The 22,787-nt window shown below is 40.2% G+C and overlaps 2 protein-coding genes across 3 annotated transcripts; both read left to right on the top strand.

The window, feature by feature from the left end:
- Window positions 1-7,132: 7,132 nt before the first annotated feature.
- On the top strand, window positions 7,133-7,687 carry LOC133865579 (uncharacterized). The gene has a single exon (XM_062302002.1). It carries the CDS (start codon window positions 7,133-7,135, stop codon window positions 7,685-7,687), a length of 555 nt encoding a protein of 184 aa, XP_062157986.1.
- Window positions 7,688-9,831: 2,144 nt separating this feature from the next.
- Window positions 9,832-18,007, top strand: LOC133865667 (nuclear matrix constituent protein 1-like). Of its 2 annotated transcripts, XM_062302094.1 has the most exons (8): window positions 9,835-10,428; window positions 11,233-11,442; window positions 11,985-12,238; window positions 12,400-12,670; window positions 12,789-12,872; window positions 13,437-15,538; window positions 17,177-17,390; window positions 17,508-18,007. In XM_062302094.1, exons 1-8 carry the CDS (start codon window positions 10,135-10,137, stop codon window positions 17,724-17,726), a joined length of 3,648 nt encoding a protein of 1,215 aa, XP_062158078.1. In that variant the 5' UTR covers window positions 9,835-10,134; the 3' UTR covers window positions 17,727-18,007. The 2 variants fall into 2 exon arrangements, with proteins under 2 accessions (XP_062158079.1, XP_062158078.1); XM_062302095.1 differs by lacking the exon at window positions 17,508-18,007 and having other exon boundaries at window positions 9,832-10,428; window positions 17,182-17,358.
- The last annotated feature ends 4,780 nt before the right edge of the window (window positions 18,008-22,787 follow it).

The following is a 22,787-nucleotide window of genomic DNA, read 5'->3' as shown; positions in this document are numbered from 1 at the left end:
TTCCTCCACGTTCTTTTGTTTTTTTCTTTTTTTCTTTCACTCCACGTTCTACATGAAGCATATTGCCAATGAGATTCCATAAATATCTCAATTAGTTGTGATATTTTACTTGCGCAAGTGAGAATATTCCAAGTTGCTTTAAGATTATTCATTTGTTTAATCACTAGTAATAATAAAAGGATAATCTTTTTCTTTAAATTGGTATGATCGTTTAAAAATTATTGCATTAGAAAAATGACAGATTTAACAAAATGATTGTTAAAAAATATGACTATTAGAAAATGGTGAAAATGACTGTAAAAAATTTGCATTAGAAAAATGACTGTTTTAACGAAACGACCGTCGACAAATATGACTATTTAAAAAAAAAAGACAAAAAATACAATAATGAAAAAGTAATAAAAAAAATAAAGAAATAATATAAAGTTAAGAATAGATAATTGGATGTATGATGTCTTTTAAAACCCATTAGCTAAACTAAATAAAATGGGTTTTGGTTAGTTATTATAGATTGAGATATACATAAGTCATTGGAAGTGACAAACAAAAAAGAGAAATGTTATACACATTTCTACTCCTATACTTTTAAGTGCAGACTTTTTTTTTTTTTTTTTTTTGACATGTCCACACAAGAAAGGGGGGGATCGAGGATTCGATCTAGTGACCTCCGTTTCATGAGGCGTGGTCCCTAGCCGATTGAACTACCTCTTGGGGACTTTAAGTGCACAATTTTTGATGTAATACTAATGAAAAATGATACATATTCACCCCGCACACTCTCAAATGCACATTCTTTAACGTGACACTAAAATTTACCATTAAATTTTAAAATGGAAATTATTATTAAATTTTAGTTTAATGCTGATGAGACAATTCAGGATCTCCAAACAAAGGGATCCTAGTGTCTGGTAGGAAGTTTGGGAGTACCAAAGAAACTTAATAAGGAGGCTTTCAAAGCTGTCCTTGTTCGTATTTGGAGATTGGGTGGAAATCTTTTCCTGAAAGAAATTCAGGAGAATTTGTGGCTTTTTGAGTTTTATGAAGAGGGGGACAAAGTCAAAGTGATGGCTGGGCGTCCTTGGTCATATGACCGTACTCTTATAATCCTTAATGACTTCGACAGACAGTCCTCTCCTTCGAAGATGGATTTTTTGATCTCCCCAATATGGATCCAGATCCATGACATGCCGCTTGGATGTATGAATCGAGCAGTTGGGTTTCAGATTGGGAGTTCGTTGGGATCGGTGGAGGACGTGGCTGTGGCAAAAGACGATGTGGGATGGGGACGCTACCTTCGAATAAGGGTGGCGATTAATCTCCACCAACCTCTCGAACGTGGGAGGTCGTTGATTGTCTCGAGTAAACCAAGATGGGTCTCTTTCAAATACGAAAAATTACCAATTTTCTGCTTCCGGTGTGGTCGGATTATTCACGGACCGAAATGGTGTCCAGAGGAGAACAGCCGGCAAACTAGCCATGATGGGGGGTTAGACGGGTGGGGTTCCTAGTTAAGAGCTGATGATCAATCCAGAAGACAGGGGCTCACTGAGGGCCAGCGGATCAATCGCTCCCCCTCCCCGATGCTGCAGGACCCCGGCCAGAGTGGGGTCCCATCAGGGAGTATGCCGGAAAAGGCAAAACAGAATGACGCAAACGTCGAGGGGAGAAATCCCGTGAATCCCTCCCTCCCCGAAAACCACGCCCCTCCCAAATCGAAACTTCAAAATCTCTATATTGATAAGTCTGAGGTGGCACAGGTGCAAAGCTCGCTTTTTCCTGCACAACCGAACAGGGAGCTTCAGGAGCAGATCTCGAATCCCGGGTTTCTCGCACTTAGCCATGATAGGGGGGCTCTGATTTCGTCTAGAACCCTGAAGAGTATAAAAGGAAAGAAATGAGGTAAACAAGGTTTTCAACGTGGCAAGAGTACAGCTGCCCCAAGACTTAATATTTGCTCGTCTCCCGGGGGTGTTCAGTCTATGGACCATGTTAATGATTCTCTTAAGCCCAAAGGAGTTATGGGTTGTGTGCTCTCTGCTTATCGCCCAAAGGCCCAACAGGCGGAACGGGTGGGCTCTTCTAAGTCGCTGGGTCCCCCTCAGACTTCCAGCCCAGATTGTAATGATTCGACAGATCCAGTATCGGGAGCCTCCCTTGAGGGATCTTTCCAGACTTTATCCCATCACAAAATTCAAGTCTCTAGAAAAAGAAAGGAGAGGGAGCAATCCGAGGATTCGTCTGCTCTCTTGCTGCTGAACTCTTTGGATGGAAAGACTCCGGGAAAAGGGGCCAGTTGTTGGAAAAGACAGGACCGTGGGACGAAGGACACCCAACCGAAGGAGTTGCCAGAATGTGGGTGGGAAATCACGAAATCTTCTCTCCCGATGTCGGCCAATCCGGGTCCCCCGTCTATTTCTCGTCCAGCTGAAGAGCAAAGTACGGGTGGCCCACATTCTCCTCAGAAGAATGATTTTGCTAGTTCAGATAACAACAAGGTAACTCAACTTTTTGTTTCCGACCTCGGGCATGAGTCGAGTTTACTGGGTGAAGTTGGTTGTTTGGCGGTGGCTGTTCAATAGTCCCCCGCCCATTATGAGTCTCTTAAGTTGGAATTGTTGAGGGCTGGGGCGCCCTTGCATAGTTCGGGAACTTCACTCCTGGGTGAAGGAAAAACAGCCCACTCTACTGTTTCTCATGGAAACCAAATTGAGAAACCGTAGAATGCAAGTCATTAAGAATAAGTTGAATTTTAATGGTATGCTCACGGTGGAGCCGATAGGGAAAAAATGGGAGTTTGGCCTTCCTTTGGAGAGAGCTAGCTGTGGTGGAGATTATGAATTATTCGGTTAGACACATTTGTGCCAGTGTCTCTTTGACGGGAGCAGAGGCCCCGGGGAAATTCACGGGCTTTTATGGTAATCCAGAAACTGGTTCCCGTTCTGATTCCTGGTCCATTCTCCGCCACCTCAACTCTTTTGCCCCTCCTGACTGGTTTTGCATAGGCGATTTTAATGAGATTCTTGATCATTCGGAGAAATGGGGGGGGGGGGGGGAGGCAAACTCGAAGTCAGGCCCAAATTGACTCTTTTCATTCTGCTCTAGCGGAGTGTTCCCTGGGTGACCTAGGCTTCAAGGGGTCTAAGTTCACTTGGAGCAACAAAAGAGGGGCGGGGGCTTTCATTAAGGAACGTTTGGATCGGGCTCTAGCAAACCCAGGGTGGTGCAGGAGATTCCCTTAAGTGAAAGTCCACGTCCTGCCAGTATGTTGTTCGGACCATAAACCCTTGTGGACTTTGTTGGCTTCCCCAGCAAAAGTGGGCAGAAAGAGATCCTCTTTTATATACGAGGCTTGCTGGAATCTGGAAGCTGAATGTGTTGACATAGTGAAAGCTGCATGGCGGAGACGCAAGGTTGTACTCAGACTCTTTCCACTATCATTGAGAACCTTCACAATTGCAAGAGAGCCTTATCTGAATGGAGCTTCAAGAAGTTCGGTGATGTTCCCCGAAGGCTAAAAATTCTGAAAGGTCGTCTAGAAAGTCTGCAGAGGGACGAACTCCTAGAGAATGCTACTGATATTCTCCATTTACAACAGGAGGTGGACCATCTCATTCAGGTGGAGGATGTAAAATGGAAACAACGTGCTAAACGGAGATGGTTCCAACAGGGTGACAGAAACACGGGGTACTTCCATGCTTGGGCTTCCCATCGTCGGAAGACAAATCGCATTGCTGAAATCAGAGATGATTCAGGCCAAAAACGGTCTTCCCCGGGGGACATTGGGGGTCCGTTGTCTTAGCATTTTCAACAGCTCTTCTCTACCTCGGGGGCACGGGAAGTAGATGGTATCCTGGAGGCAGTTTCTCCCTGTGTTACCACAGAGATGAATGTAGCGCTTCTGCGTCCTTTCCAGTCGGATGAGCTGAAGGTGGCTTTGTTCCAGATGCAGCCTCTGACAGCCCCTGGTCCGGATGGCTTTGGGGTCTGTTTCTTTCAGAATCACTAGGACTCGGTGGGTGCTGAAGTGTGTGAAGCTGCCCTTAACTTCTTGAATAACAGTATATTTGACCCCTCTCTAAACCTCACTTATTTAGCGTTGATTCCTAAGAAGTCAAGGGCTGTCTCGGTTAGTGACTTCAGGCCCATTAGTCTTTGTAACGTATAACACCCTAATAATAATAATTATTAAAATATTTTAAGATTTGATAATTAGTTTTAAAAAAAAAAAAAAATTAGATAAGTGATTAAATTGAATCAGTAGTAATAACTGGAAAAAAAAAATATATATTAAAATTCTGGCTGATTTGAGTGTTACGTGGCAAGTTTTAAGCTTCTTTTTTTTTATGGTCATGTTGAGCTGCGTCTCTTTCACGTAAGAAGCTTCTTCTTCGTTAATCAATTCATTTCTGGTCACAGTTATAAGAGCTGAGTTATGTTATTTCTGCACATCATACTTTAGCTCAGTTAAGAAGCTTTTCTCAGAGGAAATCTGCAGGTATTTTTCTCTTAAGATTTAGTGCACTCTATTTGTTCATTAGCTCTTTAATAATTTTGGCATATATTCATTACTATTTATTCTTTTCTTTTCCAATTTTCTTTTTGTTCCTCTTCATGCCGTGCGTGTACCAGACCCTATATCCTCAAGTTTTTATTTCTTTCTTTTCCTTCCTCTTTTCTTCTTCTTCTCCTTCTTCTTTCCACTTCCGCCTCTGTTTCTTGTTGCTTTTCTTTTTCTTTTTTTCTTTCTTCTTCTACACAGTTTGAGAGGGAGACGAGAGTGGAGATGAGGGAGAGTGTGTGTGTGTGTGACCGTGAGAGGGAGGGGAGGAAGGAAGAGGACCCAGCCGGTGGGTGGGCCACCGGACTGGGCGGACGACGCCGCCGGACCGGCAGGCCACGGTCCCGCGCCGGCGACGTCTCCTGGTGACTTTTCCGGTGATGTTTTCCGGCACCCATGTCTTAGAAAACCCATTTTTTTCCATGGGTAAGTTAAATTTCTTGTGCTTTTGCTTTTTTGGGTTGATTTTGGTTTAATTTAGGGAGTTGATTTCTTGGGTAAACCGGTTGATGTTGTGGGAAAATTCTGTCTTGGTTGAGCAGGGGTGGGTGTGCCGTGAAGTGGGGTGTGAGTTTTGGTGGTTTTGATTTTGGTTGGCTTGGTGGGTTCGGCCGGTTGGTTGGAGAGAACAGTGGGTTTGTTTGTAATTTTCAGTTGAAGGGCCGGCCGAGTTTAATGGGATGAAGATGATTTTGTGTGCAGAGTTTCTTCTGAGTGAGTGTTTTGTTTTTGTGGTTCTTTGAACTTTACGGCCACTGGGCTATGGTGAAGAATCTGGTTTTATGTGTGTGTGTCCTGTTTTGGGTTATTATTTTGGCCGGTTCCGTGTTGTTGTCTTTGTGTTATGGTTTGTTGTGCTAACCGGTTTGAGTTTTTGGATTAATAGTTGGGTTTATTAATTGAGGACTAATATGTTTTAAAGTGGTTATTTTTAATTAGCTGGATCAGTGGGCTTTAAAATTGGTATAAATAAAATGATAGAGTAATTATAAGCTTTAATTTAGATTTTAAAGTTTATTGTTAATTGTTATAAACGGCTACCTAAACTTCGGAATATCCTCTAAATAAAATTTACTTTTGTGTTTTATTTAGGTAAAAGCAACTCTGACAAAAAGGGCTATCAAGGTAAGGGGATACAACACCGAAAAACCCTCAACAAGATTTTACTATAAATCTTTTGAAAAAGTGTTGGGGAATTTTACAAAGCATTGATCATGTGAATTTTAATGCGAAGCTTTTATTGCTCATATGTTATTATTCAAGAATTTTGTGCATAAATTAGAGTTATGAGTAAGAGCATTTTTAAAGTTATGATTTATGCATAATTAAAGTTATGATTATGAACATTTCAAAAATTATGAATTATGCATACTCAGAGAAATGATAAAGAGCATTTCAAGAATATGATTCTATTTATGAATCCAGTGAATGAAAGAAAAGAGATTTTAAAAAAATTAATTCTGCACATGAATACAGTTATGAAAACGACTCTTACAGTTTTGAAATAAAGTATACAGTTAAAGTAGAGCCACAGTATAATAGAAAACGTTCATGTGCAGTAACTGTTTAACCCTGAGGCACTATTACAGCTAGGATTGGTACCCATAGGGTAGCATGGCAAGCATACCATGTGTTGGTGTGCTACCAGTCGAGGTTGGCCTTCACCTAGGGAAGATCCCCAACTCGGAACCGGCTCTCCCCTGTGACGACAGGCTGAGTCCATAGGTCTGTGTGACAAAAGCCAACGTGCTCCGCTCACGGATAACAGCGGTTTAGAGTCTATAAAGGGTTAAACCACGGTTAAAGGATAAAAGAGGAAATAAAAAGAATTGATTTAATTATTCATGCCATTATTCATATTTCTTGTTCATCTATTTTTAAGTTCTGTTAATTATACTTATAAAGTCTGTTTTAATTGCTCATTATGATATTTTTGTCATTATGCATAATTAATGATTTTATAGCATGTTTTATTTTCCTGGTGTTGATATTTCCTTACTGAGTTGTCGAACTCACCCCTTTCCCTTATAACCATTTTCAGATGAAGGTGTACATCATAGTTTTGAGGGGAGGAGTGCCTGTAGGACTCCTGGTGGTCAGTGACCCCCAGATCTGGCCCCATCCGTGGGCAACTTGGACTTATTGTACAGTGGACCAGTAGAGGATGTAGGTTCTTGTAAATAGTAGCAGTTTGGTACCTGGGGACTCCGTCGTGGACATAGACTGTAGAGCTGATAGATCATGATAGTACAGTCATATTTTGTTGATGGAAACTGTACTCATTTCAGTCTTTTATCTTATGGGATGGTTTTTCTAGCAATGTTGATTTGCTAGCTTTTGCTTTACCACTTCACTTTTGAGCTGTAAATAACTTCGAGCCCCAGTGTAAAATTTTTGATACTACTATCTTAGTTGGTATAAATAATAATACTACTTGTGTTTTGAAACTCTCTGACTTTATTTACTTATTTATTTATCTTTTAGTTCGCGTTTCCCTTATTTTACTAAACGGGGGCGTGACATAATGTCTTATACAAAATCATTGCTAAGACCATTGCCAACAGACTAAAGCTTATGCTAGACAAGATTATTTCTCCCTTCCAAAGTGCCTTTGTGCCTGGGAGGTTGATTTCAGATAACATCCTGGTGGCTTACGAGGCCCTCCACACCATGAGTTCGCGAATGAAAGGGAATAAGGGCTTTAAGGCTATCAAGCTCAACATGTCTAAAGCTTACGACCGGGTCGAGTGGAGTTTTTTAGAGGCTATGATGCTCAGGCTGGGCTTTGCGGTTCAGTGGGTGCAACTCATAATGCGGTGTGTTTCCTCGGTTTCTTATGCTGTTCTCCTAAATGGGTCTCCCTTCGACGTTTTCTCTCCTTCACGGGGCCTAAGGCAAGGAGACCATTTATCCCCATATCTTTTTCTGCTGTGTGCGGAGGGTTTAAGCTCGTTGTTGAGCAAAGCCTGCCATGATGGGCTCATCTCGGGGGCCCCAATCTCAGCTAGAGGTGTGCATCTCAGTCACCTTCTTTTTGCGGATGATAGCTTGTTGTTTTGTAGGTCTAATTGGAATGAATGGAGAGTTATTTCCCAACTCCTGCAGTGGTATGAAATGGCCTTAGGCTAGAAGCTTAACAATGAGAAAACCTCCATCTTTTACAACAGAAATACCCCCCAAGATTTCAAGGATCTCATCCATTCCACTGCTGGGATTCCTGCAGTTGCTTCCTTTGAAAGGTACCTTGGTCTTCCGGCCATGGTGGGTCGCTCGAAACAAAGGACCTTTGCTGGGATTGTTTCTAGGGTTCGAAAAAGGCTTGAAGATTGAAAGGAAAAATCCCTATCGCAGGCGGGCAGAGAGATCCTCCTCAAGGCAGTAGCTCAAGCAATCCCGACCTATTGCATGAGTGTGTTCCAGCTCCCAAAGTCTCTGTGCTCCCAAATTCATTCCCTGATGAATCGATTCTGGTGGGGAAAAAATTCTGCCTCTAAGGGTGTGCATTGGATGAGCTGGTCGCGCCTGGGGGCTTCGAAACAAACAGGAGGTCTTGGGTTTAGGGACTTGGAGGCCTTCAATTTAGCCCTCCTCGCTAAACAAGGCTGGAGGTTACACCAATATCCTAACTCTCTGCTGGCCAACGTCCTAAAAGGAAAATACTTCCCTCGGGCTTCCTTCATGTAGGCAAAAATGGGCTCCCGCCCCTCTTTTACGTGGCGTAGCTTGCTTAAAGCTCGCCCCTTACTGGACCAAGGGTTGATGTGGAGGCTTGGAAATGGCCAGCGTATTCGGATTTGGCACGATAAGTGGATCCCATCCTTTGGTGATTACCGAGTTCATTCTCCTGTGCAAATTTTGTCCCAATATGCTACAGTGGATTCCCTTTTGGATCCTGTTTCAGGGTGGTAGAACTACAATTTGATCAATTCTGTTTTTATCCCTTCGGAGGCTGCCAAGGTGTGCAATGTAGTGCCTAGCCCATTGCTACAAGAAGACAAGCAGATCTGGACTGGCTCCAAGAGTGGGTGCTTTACGGTTCGAAGCGCATACCATCTTGAAATGTCAAGGAGAGCTCAGAAAGTGGGAGAGTCCTCTATGTCCGGGGAAAACCAGAAAATATGGAAGGCCATTTGGAGCTGGAATTTTCCGCCTTCTTTGAAAAATTTTCTTTGGAAGCTAGGAAGAAACATCCTAGCAACAAGGGAGAACTTATTTCGCAAAGGCGTAGTTGAATACCGGTTTTGCCCTTTTTGTCTCTCATCCTCATAATCTACTTTTCATGCCTTATGGAGCTGTCGCGCATCCACTGCAGTTTGGCAGGAATGTGGGCGGAAGATCCAGAAAATGGTGTTAGAAGAAGGAGATGGGTTGCATATTATAAAGTCTATTCATGCTAGGGTGGATAGACAAGAGCTCCTAAAGGTTTTCTCGGTGATGCGTGAAGTGTGGCTAAAGAGAAATTCTTTTGTTTTCCAAGGAGGCTTCATCCCTCCAGAACACCTTGTTCTGAAAACTAAGTCCTCTTCCTCAGACTTTCTTGCCTCTTTGCAAAAGGTTCCTAGCTCTGCTAGGGAGGGGGGTAGGATTCCCCCGAAATGGAAGGCTCCTACGGGAGGGTGGCTAAAGTTGAACTGGGGTGTTGCTGTTAACGAGCGGTTGAAGAGGATAAGAATAGGGATTATTGTGCGGGATGAAACATGGGTGTTTGTTGCAGCCATGGCAAAAATCCTCCCTTCTCTTTATAATCCCTTTGTAGCTGAGGCCTTAGCTGCATGGCATGCTGTTTGTATGTGTGCTGCAAAAGGTTTCCACAAAATCAGGGTGGAGGGTGTCTCCTCAGCAGTGGTCTCAGCTCTCAACAATTCCCTGCCTAACTGGAGCTCCTTCGGTAAGCTGATAAAAGACATAAAAGTGAAGGCCAAATGCTTGCAACAAGTGGAGTTTACTCTTGTTAAAAGAGATGCGAATCTTCTTGCCATTTCCTTAGCCAAGTTTGCTATTTCACAATTGTTAGATGATTTGTGGATGGATGAATGCTCTTCCTTTATCCAGTCTACTGTACTTGCTGAGCAAGCTTCTTGTTGTTGATATATGAGAATTAGTTTTTTCCAAAAAAAAAAAGAGAGTGTAAAAGTTAGCATGCATTTATTCAAGTTGGGGCAACTCTAATGGAAAACCACAAGGCCCAGAATTGGCCGAATGGGCCCGCATAAGTACACCGACGTCGTATCAAGGGCAGCCAAGGGCCGACAAGGAAACAAAGAACGCAAGCCTTCCTCGCACCCGCACCCCACTCGTTAAAAAAACTCTGGAGTTCTCAGAAAAAAAGAAAAAAGAAAAAAAGAAAAAAAGGAGGAACTAAAAGAACCAACCGGTGGTTCAATTCAAATGCTCCGTTCCTTCGATTCAAATACACGCCGAATTCCCTGTTGAAACTGCTGATATTTTAATTTCGGTTTTGGCTACATCGACGCTGTACGGAACAGCGGGATCTCTCGGGGATTCTAGGGGTTTCAAGAAAGCGTTTTCACTGTCTGTTCTTTCTTTCTTGGTTTACTATTCGGCGGAGTTCGCAAATGTTCACGACAACGACGCCGCAGAGGAAGGCGTGGCCGGTGTCGCCGGCGCAGAGGAACTCTGCTACGAACCCGTTGAGTGCGGCGGCGAAGGGCAAGGCCGTGGCGTTTGCTGACGGCTCGGCGCCTCCGCCGCCGCTGCGTTCGCTGAGCGGTGACGGGGCGGCAGGGTTGGGGACGGAGAGTATGGAGGACTGGAAGCGGTTGAGGGAGGCCGGATTGCTGGACGAGGCAGCCATGGAGAGGAAAGACCGCCAGGCGCTCTTGGAGAAGATCTCGAAGCTTCAGAGCGAGGTTAATTGATTCTCTTTTTTCTACGTTCTGGGGTTGGTTCACTTTGATGGGTGGGTCTGGAATGCGTTAAATTCTGATTAGTGGGCGATGTTCAATTTTGTTGATTAGGTTTTAGTTTTTGTAAAATTCAGAGGGGAATGGATGTTGGTAATTTGTGTTACTAGGAAATTGAAGGGGTGTGTGAACGTTATTGAATTTCTTTTCGATGTTTGGGTTGGTGTACAGTGATGGGCTTGGAATATGTTAAATTTTGATAAATGGGTGATGTTCAATTTTGTTGATTCGGTTCTAGTTTTTCCATAATTTTGAGCGAATAGGTGTTAGTAATTTGTGTTATAGGGGAATTGAGGGTGTATATGGAGGTTTATGGATTGGAAATATTGCTGCCAAGTAGGAAGAGTTTCTAGGAAAATATTTTTGTAGGAATCAATTTATTGGTTTTGTTACCCTTTTCGGAGTTCTGCACATTGACCACTTCGTTGGGTTTATCCTTTGGATGCCCCTCTTTTTGAAAGTGAGGATAATTTCTTTAAATATCGCTAGCAAAATCAACACATTTTGTGGGAGCAATTATTACATTCCAGAGAAAGTTGTACATGTTTATTTTTGTGGGAGCAATTATTACATTCCAGAGAAAGTTGTACATGTTTATTTTTGTGGGAGCCATTGCCTTATATTTCTGTTCTTTGTGTTGCATGATCCTCTGTTACTTCTGTATTATACGTTATACTTTGGAATTCTTTGGCAAAGCCTTGTACTAGAGGAATTGTCTTACATCGTCTAATAAACTACTCTTTTGGGCAGCTTTATGACTACCAGTACAACATGGGGCTTCTCTTGATTGAGAATAAAGAGTGGACATCGAAGTACGAAGAATTGAGGCAGGCACAAGCAGAAACTGAGGAGATCCTCAAACGTGAACAGTCTGCACACTTGATTGCATTATCTGAAGTTGAGAAGCGAGGGGAGAATTTGAGAAAAGCATTGAGTGCTGAGAAGCAGTGTGTGAGAGATGTATGCTACTGCTTTCTATCTTTTCTTTAGTCTCAAAGTTGTCCCATCATCCTGGTTGTTTATGGTTGCCCACTATTTATGATCTTGATAGGCATGAGTGTCCATGAGTACCAAGGCTATGATATTTGTAATGTGTTTTTTAATCGTATATATGTGAATAGATATGTCTGTGCATTATATATATATATTCTACAGATTTTTGTTAAATGTGTGATTCTTAATAAATATCCTTGCCATCTTAATCAAGTCTGAATTGGAGATCTTTTTGCATTCTTCAATGCCTTCCTGGTGGAATAAATTTGTTTCTGCTATAGTTCTGTTCCCGGGTTGCTGCTTTCCTGATTCTGTACCATCTTTGTAACAAGTTGACATTTAGATATAGCCACCACTGAATGCTGCTTTTTAATTTAAAGAATTGAAGGAATGTGTTTCAATTTGCTCTTTCTATTACTTTGGGTTATTTTGTTTTTGTACTTGGAGTGTAATTTACTATCTTGGTGTCTTCCTTATTGATATCTTGGTCATGTGTATCTTCAATGCAGCTTGAAAAGGCTCTGCGTGAAATTCAAGAGGAGCGTGACCAAGTTAAGCTTGCATCTGAGACAAAGTTGACTAATGCAGATGCTTTGGTTGTTGGAACTGAAGAGAAATCTTTGGAGGTCGAGGAAAAATTGCATGCTGCTGAAGCCAAGCTTGCTGAGGTAAACCGAAAGAGGTCAGAATTGGAGATGAGATTGCAAAAGGTGGAGGCTCATGAAAGTGTTCTCCAGAGGGAGCGTCTATCCTTAACAACTGAGTATGCTTTATGCTCAGCGCATCTTTAATGTGACAGTTAATGATCATATATAGACAACATACACTGGTTACACAGAGGCGCACACACACACTTCATTGAGCATGCAACTCGCTGCAATTGGTGTTTTGCATTATACTTACATGTCTTCCAATTGCGCTTAGGCAAGAAGCACATAAGGAAATTTTTTATAAACAAAGAGAAGACTTGCGAGAGTGGGAGAGGAAACTACAGGAAGGGGAGGAGAGGCTATGCAAGAGCAGAAGAATCTTTAATGAAAGAGAGGAGAGGACTAATCAAGTAGATGCAACTCTTAAGCAGAAAGAGAGGGACCTCGAAGAGGCTCAAAAGAAGATCGATTTATCTAACTCAACATTGAAAGAGAAGGAAGATAATATCAAGAAAAGACTGGAGGACTTGGTTTTAGAAGAGAAAGTGGGTCTCTTGTTCGGTTGAGCTGTTTTAATGGTTTAATTCATCTAAAGCTTGTTAATAATTCCTTTGTTTTGTTATAAAAAAAAATAGCTCTTTTGTTTTGTTAATTTGATTGCAGAAAGCCGACTCTCTGAGAAGCTTCCTTGAGACGAAGGAGAAGGAATTACTTGTGTTGGAAGGAAAGCTTAATGCTAGAGAAAGAGTGAGTTCCAACACTTTTTTTTTTTCCTGCTTAGTAAAAGTTGACTCAACAATTTTTATTTTGCTTTACTTATCAAGAAAAAATAATCTTGAAAGGTTGGACCTACTGTCGTTTAGTGATGGTATGCTGTGTGCATATGGGTAAGTGCTTAATGTACGCTGATTGAATGGGAGCGAGTGTCATAAAATCAATGAGAACTCTTATCATGCTAGGCTTACAATGTTATCTATCCTTAGATAGTGGCTTGGATTCTGACACCTGAGTTGTTATGGAGATGATTATGAACAACTGGATGATATCTTTTCTGAGAATGAGATGCATGTTTGCACATGATTTAAATTAGATGCTTCAACTTGTGATATGGAAGACAGTGATAGCTATTCTGAATGATAAAGAAACCTATCTGCCCTGTTTGTGTAGGTGTGTGTTTCAGGTCTTATTGATCAAGTAGGGTCCTCCTGTGTATTGTTTATGGTGTTATTTATGCCTAAAGGACTTGAATAGCTTTTGGTAGTCTGATTGATTCAGCAGTCTGACATTTCATACATCTGGTTTATGTTACAGGTGGAGATTCAGAAGCTTCTTGACGAGCAAAGGGCTATTCTGGATGCAAAAATGCAGGAGTTTGAGCTGGAGCTAGAAGAAAAAAGGAAATCCCTTAATGAGGAATTTAGTAGCAAGTTAGATGATGTGGAGCAGAGGAAGGTTAAGATCAACCATGAGAAAGAAAAGTTGAAAAAACAAGAGCAGGTGTTGGATAAGAGACAAGAGAGATTGAATGAGAAAGAGAAGGACATTGAGACTAAGACGAAAACTTGTAAAGAGATAGAAAAGGCTGTGAAAGCTGATGAGAAAAGGCTGGAGGCAGAAAAGCAACAAATAATTGCTGATCAAGAGAGACTGCAAATTCTCAGAGATGAGATTGAGAAGGTAAGGAATGAGAATACTCAGCAGAAGCAGCAAATTCATGAAGAGAGTGAGAAACTGAGGATAACTAAGAACGAGAGGTCAGAACATCTCCATATGCAGTCACAATTGAAACAGGAGATAGAGAATTACAGAGTTCAAAAGGAGCTGCTTTTGAAGGAAGGTGAAGATTTAAAACAAGAACGAGACAAGTTTGAGAAAGAGTGGGAAGTGTTGGATGATAAAAGAGCTGATGTTAGTAGGGAGCTAAGGCAAATTGTTGAAGAGAGAGAAAAATTGGAGAAATTGCAGCACTCTGAAGAAGAAAGGTTGAAAAAAGAGAAACATGCAATGCATGAAAATATAAAGAGGGAGTTGGAAGCTCTTCAACAGGAGAAAGAATCGTTTGCTTCCTTAATGAAGCATGAACAACTAGCTTTGTCTGAGAAAGCTGAGAATGAGCATAGTCAAATGCTTCAAGAGTTTGAATTGCAGAGAAGGGATCTTGAGACTGATTTGCAGAAAAGACGTGAACAAATGGAGAAGCACCTGCAGGAAATGGAAACAGCTTTTGAGGAGGAGAGAGAGAAAGTGCATAATAATATTAATCATTTGAATGAAGTTGCTGAGAGGCAATGGGAAGAAGTGAAGTCTGAAAAGCATAGAATACAGAAGGAAAGAGAGGAACTTAAATTGAACCAGAAGCAGCTGGAAGTAAACCAACTTGAAATGCGTAAAGATATTGATGAGCTTGGCAGTCTTAGCAGGAAGCTCAAGCAGCAGCGGGGACAGTTTATTGAGGAAAGAAGACGCTTCCTTGCGTTTGTTGAGACGCTGAAGAGTTGCAAAAGTTGTGGGGAAATCACAAGGGAGTTTGTTTTCTCTGATCTCCAAGTACCTGAAATGGAAGATAGGGAGCTGCCGAGGCTGGATGATGAATTTTTGAAGAGCTCTCAAGGCAACGTAGTTGCTTCTGATTTGGGACTTTCAGACTCTGGTGCTCGCATGTCATGGCTACGAAAATGCACCTCAAAGATTTTAAACTTATCGCCAGGTAAAAAAATTGAGCATGTTACTGCTCCAGTTTTGACAGAGGCGTTGCCACCATCGACCATATTGGTCAATGTAGAACAATATAAAAAGGTGCCTAGTATGCTTGTCAACAAAGGAGCCAAAGGGCATGGTATTTTAGAGAATGAACCACAATCATCTTTTGGGATGGCCACTGAGACTTTTGATGTCCACCAGCTCCAATCTGATAGCATCATCAGAGAGGTGGATAATACGTGTGCTCCATCCATTGATGATCATAGCTACATGGACAGTAAGGTACAAGAAGTTCCAGAAGATTCCCTGCAATCAGAACTGAAGAGTGGTCGGCGCAAGCCTGGGAGGAAGGGCAAGTCAGGAGTGTATAGAACACGCTCTGTGAAGGCGGTTGTTGAAGAGGCAAAAGTTTTTCTCAGGGAAACCCCAGGAAAAACAGAACTGAATGCTAATGTCCAGCCTAAAGATATTGACCCTGTCAATGAGGAAAGCAGGGGTGATTCCAGTCATACTCAGAACGTAGCTAGTAGGAATGCAAGGAAAAGGCAACATGAACAAACCTCAAGGATAACAGAGAGTGAGCAGGGCGCGGGCAATAGTGAAGAGCATTCTGAAAGTGTCACAACTGGTGGACGCAGAAAGAGGCGGCAAACAGCTGTTCCAGTTGTGCAAACTTCAGGAGAGAAGCGATACAATCTCAGGCGACATAAGATGTAAGTTTCTTAATTTTTTGTGTCAGTGAGCCGCTGGGCACAATGCAGTTAACCATGAAGTTCTAAAATTTATTGGTTGTGGGAAAGGAGGTCTGTATCTTTTGGTTTTAGGGAAAGTAAAGATTGAGGATATGTGAAAATTGTATTGATATCACAGGAATAGAATAAAGAGAGAGGCCAAAGCTTGTTGCTTTGCATTTATGAGTTTTTTGCTTATATCTTTTATTTTTACACTTTTTTGTTTTGATGTTCTTTTTTAGTTTATATATATATATTTTTATAAGTAAATCTAGACTTAATTTTTTTTGGGTAAGTAATTGCAATTTTATTAAAAAAACTGCGTAAGGCGCCCTTAGTACACAGAGAGTATACAAGAAGCAAAAGCCTCACCACTGACCCGACAAGAAACAACCCAACCCTAAGCCCCTAAAACTCTCAATCCTCAATCTTATCCCACCGCCTATGTTCCTCATCCAAGGCAGAGAGGTAAGCCACAGTATTAACCTCTTGCCCCTTCAACCAACCGTTTTCAAAATCTAGACTTACTGAAAGCGTAAGGCGAGTCCATCTCTGACATGTCAACAAATTCATGCTTGGTTGACCCCATCATTTTTGTTGGCTGTCTCCTTCACTTTTAGAGTAAAAATTGTTTATTGCCATTAATGAGCCTCTTTTACAGATTAGGGGTAACTGACCATGTCAATTATCTGGTGATTGAAGTTTAATATTTTGTTGAATGGGTTTCTGTATCTTTGTTATACTTCCTGTACATCAGGGCTAAACCCTATCTGTTTGTTTTTAATAACAATTAATTGCTTATCCCAAAAAAATGTGACTCTTTCATGAAGTTTTTGTTCACAAACATCTCACAGTTTCATCTCTACTTTCAATCAATTTATTCTACTGATTCTTTAACTGGTTTCTTAAGATCAATGGTGTAGATGTACTTTCTGGAATATTTAAATACAAAAAGTTGCATTAAACATTAAACAATGATTTAATCGGGATTATCGAGCAGGAGAGTTGCATGTTTTCATTAACTTGTCTTGAAATTACTAATTTTGTAGCAATCGAAAGGGATGAACAAAAAGAAACAACAGTTTGCCGGTTGTAAGACCTTCGCAACCAACACGACTGTTGCATTTACAGCTTAGAAAATTAAATAGCAAATTCTCTTTCCCAATGGTTAAAGGTCTCCTACGGTTGGGGTATATTAGTGATAATGAATTAGACAGTGGTGGATGTTAATATTGGAAGTATTGGAATTGAAGGTGATTGAAGTATGACTTTTGAGGTATTCCTTGGATATCAAGGGCATTTTTGGATATGTTTCCAATAATAACTGAAAAAGAGGTAAAAAGTATAATATGTCCTTATATAGAAAGAATACAAGGAAGATTAATTTTCTAAACACACTATGATGTCATTGAATTAAACAATAAGTAGAACATGTCCTTATATAGAAGACACTATAATATAATTAATGAATCATGCTTAATTTGTAACTGTTTCAGGCTTGAAGCTGTTCTATTCATCTACTGAAACATAATCATGCATGTCTTACATGGTACTCACTTAAATTGTACCAGTAAAAAAAAAGAGTTGATTGTTCTAAAGTATTGTCTAAACATTGATCAGTGCAGGGAAGGTCACCGAAGCACACACCTCAGCTGACACTACAATAACTAGGGAGAAAGAAGCTGGTGGTGGTGGTGCAGTGGAAGTAGCACCAATCCCTGAAGCTGTTTCTGCACCATCAGTGGGAGTTGCTTGCAACGATGGCCAAATTACCCAATTGGTGCAAGTTACAGCAGTAAAAAGCGTGGAGATCTCTGAGGATAGAATTGTTAGGGTAAAACTTGCCTTTCCAGTTTTAAGTGTGTGCCTGTTGTTCTAAGATGTTGGTTAATTTCCTCAAGTATCTTCTTAATAATTTTTTTTTTCCCGTTTATTTGTTGTAATAATGCAGTTTAAAACACCATCAGGCATTGTTAATGCCGATGCCGACGTGGCAAAGTCAATTGAAAAATCCCATTTGAGTGAGGAAGTAAATGGTACACCAGAATATGGCAATGAAGACGAGAATGGGAGCACAATCCATGAATCTGAAGATGACTATGATGATGAGTTGGAGCATCCTGGTGAAGTGTCAGTAGGAAAGAAGATATGGACTTTCTTCACAACGTGATGGCTGCTATTTTTTCTTCGTTTCACTCTTAGGAGCTCCTCTCTCCCTTCCTCTCTGTAAAATTTGGGAAGCTGTAGCTTTAGTTGGTGGATTTTGGAGCATTGTTTTTTTTTTTTTTTTCTTTTGTTGTCCTCCTGTAATTTCGGGGAAAGAAAAAGGTTGGCGGATGGTGGAGGGATGCTGTGTGTGTAGGACTTGGGTGCATGAGGTGTTACTAGTGCAGCATGCCCTAGTTTATTTTATTTAGTATTTTGATGGTGCAATTTCAGCATATTTTTTTTTGCCATAGTGCCGGTTCACACATCTATGCGTTTGCTTCCGGGTAAGGATTCCTCTTTATTTGGAAAGGTGCGGTTTCAGCAAATATTGTGTAAAGAGCTGCTTTTGTGTAGGCTGTTGGGATCACTAGCCAAAGAATGTTTGCGCATATGTTGGCTTTATCTTTGAAGAATCATCATAGTTTATTCCTTCAACATCACACAGCAGCAATTGGTCAGTTTGCTGGGTAGTTGATAGTTCATATTGAGTTACAAAGAACTAAAACTTGCGAGTGAAAGAATTTTATTTAAAGTCTCTTGATGTCTTCACACGCAATTGGGATTAAATCTTGGATTCACAATCTATACATCCATTACACCTCTAATTAATCTCCAAAAGATACCCACCTCCCAAACAGAAGATAAAATAATTGCAATCAGAATATATATTCCATACTAATTAAGTTGATTTATTTTCCTTGTAATTAAGATTATTTCTTTTTTAGGTTTGATGATTGTAATCAAATCATTACCAATTTTGTATTACATGCAAATATGCAATCAAACCTAAATATTAAGAAATTAATAACTTATCTTACAAGCAGGAAAATAAATCAACTTTATTAATATAAATAAAATATATATTCTAACAATCCTAATTAATCTAAAAGAAAAGGTATTGGAGAAGAATTTATTTCACACAACCCAGCAAGAAGCTGGAACAAGAAGAATACAAGGCAAAATATATCCCACCAACACCATCGCCACTTCTCCGACTCGGGACCACATACGTACATTCTTTAATTATTTAAAGATAAAACAATTGCAATCAGAATATATATATTCCATACTAATTAAGTTGATTTATTTTCCTTGTAATTAAGATTATTTCTTATTTAGGTTTGATTGTAATCAAATCATTACCAATTTTGTATTACATGCAATCAAACCTAAATATTAAGAAATAACTTATCTTACAAGCAGGAAAATAAATCAACTTTATTAATATAAATAAAATATATATTCTAACAATCCTAATTAATCTAAAAGAAAAGGTATTGGAGAAGAATTTATTTCACAGATACATTACAATACAATGGTACGTACGTATGTGAGTGTAAATTAAATATGGAAAAACATAACTACCTAATTAATTACAATAAATCAAGATCACATGTTCGGATGTGGCAAGAATATTTCTATAGAGATATGATACATTACAACTCCAAGACACAATTCTTGACAACGTTTGTCCATGTGGCAAATTTTACTTCCACACTCCTTTTGTTTTAGAAAAAAAATAGGGATAAATACCCCATTGGTACCTGAATTTTACGTGTTTTTAAATTTAGTACCTTAGTTTTGTTTCGTATCATAGGTGGTACCTGAATTAAGGGTAAAAACCCATTTGGTACCTCTGTTAGATTTTCCGTCCGAAATTTAACGGCTCACCACGTGTCAACCGCTGAGGTTGACACGTGGCACTACATAAAAAAAAATTAAAAATTAAAAATTAAAATCTTTAGAAAATGATTAAAAATAATAAAATTTTAAAAAAAAAATTAAAAAAAGAAAAAAGAAGAGGGGTGGCTGAGCCACCCCCTTGGCCGGTCTGGGGTGTGGGGTGGTTCGGCCACCCCACAGTTGAAAAAAAAAAAAAAATTTTTGGAAGGGTTTTGGCCCTAGGGGGTGGCCGAACCACCCCCTAGGGCCACGGGGGTGGTTCAGCCACCCCCAGACAGGCCGGACTGGGGGTGGCCGAACCACCCCCGTGGCCCATGGGGGTGGTTCGGCCACCCCAAGGGCAAACCCTCAATTTCTTTTTGGATGGGTTTTGGCCCTTGGGGGTGGCCGAACCACCCCCGTGGCCCTAGGGGGTGGCCGAACCACCCCCTAGGGCCAAAACCCTTCCAAATTTTTTTTTTTTTTTTTTTTTTTCGACTGTGGGGTGGCTGGGCCACCTCCTTCGCCAAAATGGGGGTGGTCGGCCACCCCCATGGTGGCCAAGGGGGGTGGCTCAGCCACCCCTCTTCTTTTTTCTTTTTTTAATTTTCTTTTTTAAAATTTTATTATTTTTAATCATTTTCTAAAGATTTTAATTTTTAATTTTTAATTTTTTTTTTATGTAGTGCCACGTGTCAACCTCAGCGGTTGACACGTGGCGAGCCGTTAAATTTCGGACGGAAAATCTAACAGAGGTACCAAATGGGTTTTTACCCTTAATTCAGGTACCACCTATGATACGAAACAAAACTGAGGTACTAAATTTAAAAACACGTAAAACTCAGGTACCAATAGGGTATTTATCCCAAAAAAATATTAAATCTAGGTAGGGGATCATCTTGCTACATGAGCAAAGGTGGTCAAAAATTGTATCTTGATGTAACAATGTATCATATCTCTTTCGTATGAAGTGAGAATCGAGTTTCCCCACTTAATTCCATTTTAAAAGACATTTGAAATCGCCAATATATATATATATATATATATATATATATATATATATATATATATATATATTGAGAGAGAGAGAGAGAGAGAGAGATGGACGTACATTAATTACACTTCACTCTTAATTAGTTAATTTCAGCAAGCCCGCAAAGCCAAAGCAATAATGAAGGCACATATTCTTCTTTTGATGTAGGACAATCCGAGGATGCGCCTCGGAAGGTCATCTTGGATAGTATTGACCTCGGATCATATCCGAGACGAGATGTGCCGACATTTGTCTCGATAAAATACCATGATCCCACCTTGTCAAATAACTGAGACTCAGCTCGGTCCCTTCCAGCACATGACTAAGACCCAGCTTGGTAAATCAAGGGGGAAGATTTCTGCGGAAGGAGCAGCCGAGCGGATTTTCTGGAGATTTCGTGCGGAAATCGTGGAAGAGTTGTTGATTTCCCTATTTTATTTTGATAATCATTTTGTAGTACTTTTCCTTAAATTTTGGAATTCCCCTTGACCATCAAATCTCTCTCATTAATGAGGATTTGATGACAACTTTTATTTATTATTTATTTCCTTTTACAAGCCTTAAGGCTTCACTATAAAAGAGAAACAATGTAAGAATGATATTCATTATTGATTATCATTGAATGAAAGTTTGATTTTCCTCTTCAACTTGCGAGTTGAACTTTGTGCTTGAGAACACAGCTTATCTTCACTTTTATCCGCCTGCGCTACGTCATCTTTATTGGAGGAGAAGATAAGTAGGAGGTCCTGCCAGGCATAATAAGACACAAAACTAGAACAAAGAAGATTTTGGAGGAGAAGATTTAGGAGGTCCTGCCGGGCATAACAAGACACAAAGCCAGAACAGAGAAGATTTAGAGCCACAGGTTTCTTGCGATGATGGGCCTTTCCCTCCCGTTGTTGTCCATGTGTTTGGCCATTAATTGCCACATGTAAGGAGGTGTGTTAAAGTATCTTACATCGTTAAGATTTCTTTCACCTGGGCACTTTATAAGACATGGTGTCCCCTCCCCTCTCAAGGCGTCTTAGAGAGAGGATTATGCTTTCCTTTCGCTGCCGCTTTGATACCATGTGAAAGTCTATGGGCCAACGGACACTCTCAAAAGACACCTTAGGAAATGACAATACTTAACAAAAAGAAAGTGGTGCTTATCCAAAAAATGCAAGTGATGACTTGTACAATTACTTGAGGTTCCTAAAATTGTGGAGTGTGGCAGAGCTGGGGGGGGGGGGGGGGGGGGGGGGTGTTTCTTTGCTCCATGGTAAAACTCTCTAGACTGAAGAGAAGATGGTATCTAGAATTAGATGGGAAGTAAAAACTAGGGTCTTGGCTAAGTTCCCTCTGAAACTATCCTTGTAATATTTGGGTTTTTTTTTTTTTTTTTTTTTTTGAGCTTTTATGGTTGGTGTTCTGTTTGTAACTGAGGTTGTAGCTTGATTGCAGTTCTAGTTTGGAACTCTTGTTTCTAGTTTTGACAGGAGTGATCGTATTAAAAAATTGCAGTTCTAGTGGGGTTATTTCTTTTCTGCATGTATTAAAATTGCAATGGAGATGGTCAGTAAGCCTAGAAAAAAATGGAGATGCCCAAAGGATTTGGAAAATGGTAGATTATGGGTTAGTGTGGTAAGATTAAGCATAGAAAATTTATCATTTTACTATGGGGTTGTAAGACTTAGAAAATGGTAGCCCAAAAAAAACATAAATATTGACATTTTTGGATTCAAATAATGAATTGTCACTATCACCCACTTAATGCCTATTTCCTCACTTAAGCTGAAGGGTATTTTTGGAAATTCTGCATAAATCCCTTACTTTTCCCCTTGGCTCACGACAACTCCCTCTCATTTAGGGATGTAATCGAGCTGAGCCAAGTCGAGTTTAAAGATTTCAAGACTGGCTCGTTTATGAGTCGAGCCTAAATAGTCAAGCTTGAATTCGAGCCGAGCTATAAATTGCATGTTCAAGCTCGGCTCGTTTAAAACTCGGGCGAGCTCGAGTTAAAGCTCAGGTTCGTTGAAAATGACATTCGAGCCGAGCCGGGTTACTCAACAAGCTCGGCTCAACTAAAGCTCGAGGTAGACTATTAAATTTTTCAATGAGTGATCAAAGCAGAATTCAAACTCAAGTTTATGAACAACCTCTATGCATTTATTAATAACATAAATATATAATATGTAATTATATAAGGCATATTATAAAATATAGTACATAACTATAGTTTATAAGTAATAAATTAACAATATGTTATTATATATAACTAGAGAGTATAAACTATGGTATATGTATAATGTGAAGAAATAGTAAGTCTAATATATTCTATATAACTAA

This window comes from Alnus glutinosa, chromosome 4 (assembly GCF_958979055.1).
Source record: "Alnus glutinosa chromosome 4, dhAlnGlut1.1, whole genome shotgun sequence".
In the NCBI taxonomy this organism is placed as follows: domain Eukaryota; kingdom Viridiplantae; phylum Streptophyta; class Magnoliopsida; order Fagales; family Betulaceae; genus Alnus; species Alnus glutinosa.
Note: the sequence above shows the minus strand (reverse complement) of the source record. Positions and strands in the feature narration are given on the sequence as shown.

What these genes read in the sequence shown, in the direction of transcription:
- LOC133865579 (XM_062302002.1), top strand. Translation starts at nt 7,133, where the DNA reads ATGCTAGACAAGATTATTTCTCCCTTCCAAAGTGCCTTTGTGCCTGGG.
- LOC133865667 (XM_062302094.1), top strand. Translation starts at nt 10,135, where the DNA reads ATGTTCACGACAACGACGCCGCAGAGGAAGGCGTGGCCGGTGTCGCCG. An exon ending in TCTCGAAGCTTCAGAGCGAG is followed by an intron (nt 10,429 to 11,232) that starts GTTAATTGATTC and finishes TCTTTTGGGCAG; the next exon opens with CTTTATGACTACCAGTACAA. An exon ending in AGAAGCAGTGTGTGAGAGAT is followed by an intron (nt 11,443 to 11,984) that starts GTATGCTACTGC and finishes TCTTCAATGCAG; the next exon opens with CTTGAAAAGGCTCTGCGTGA.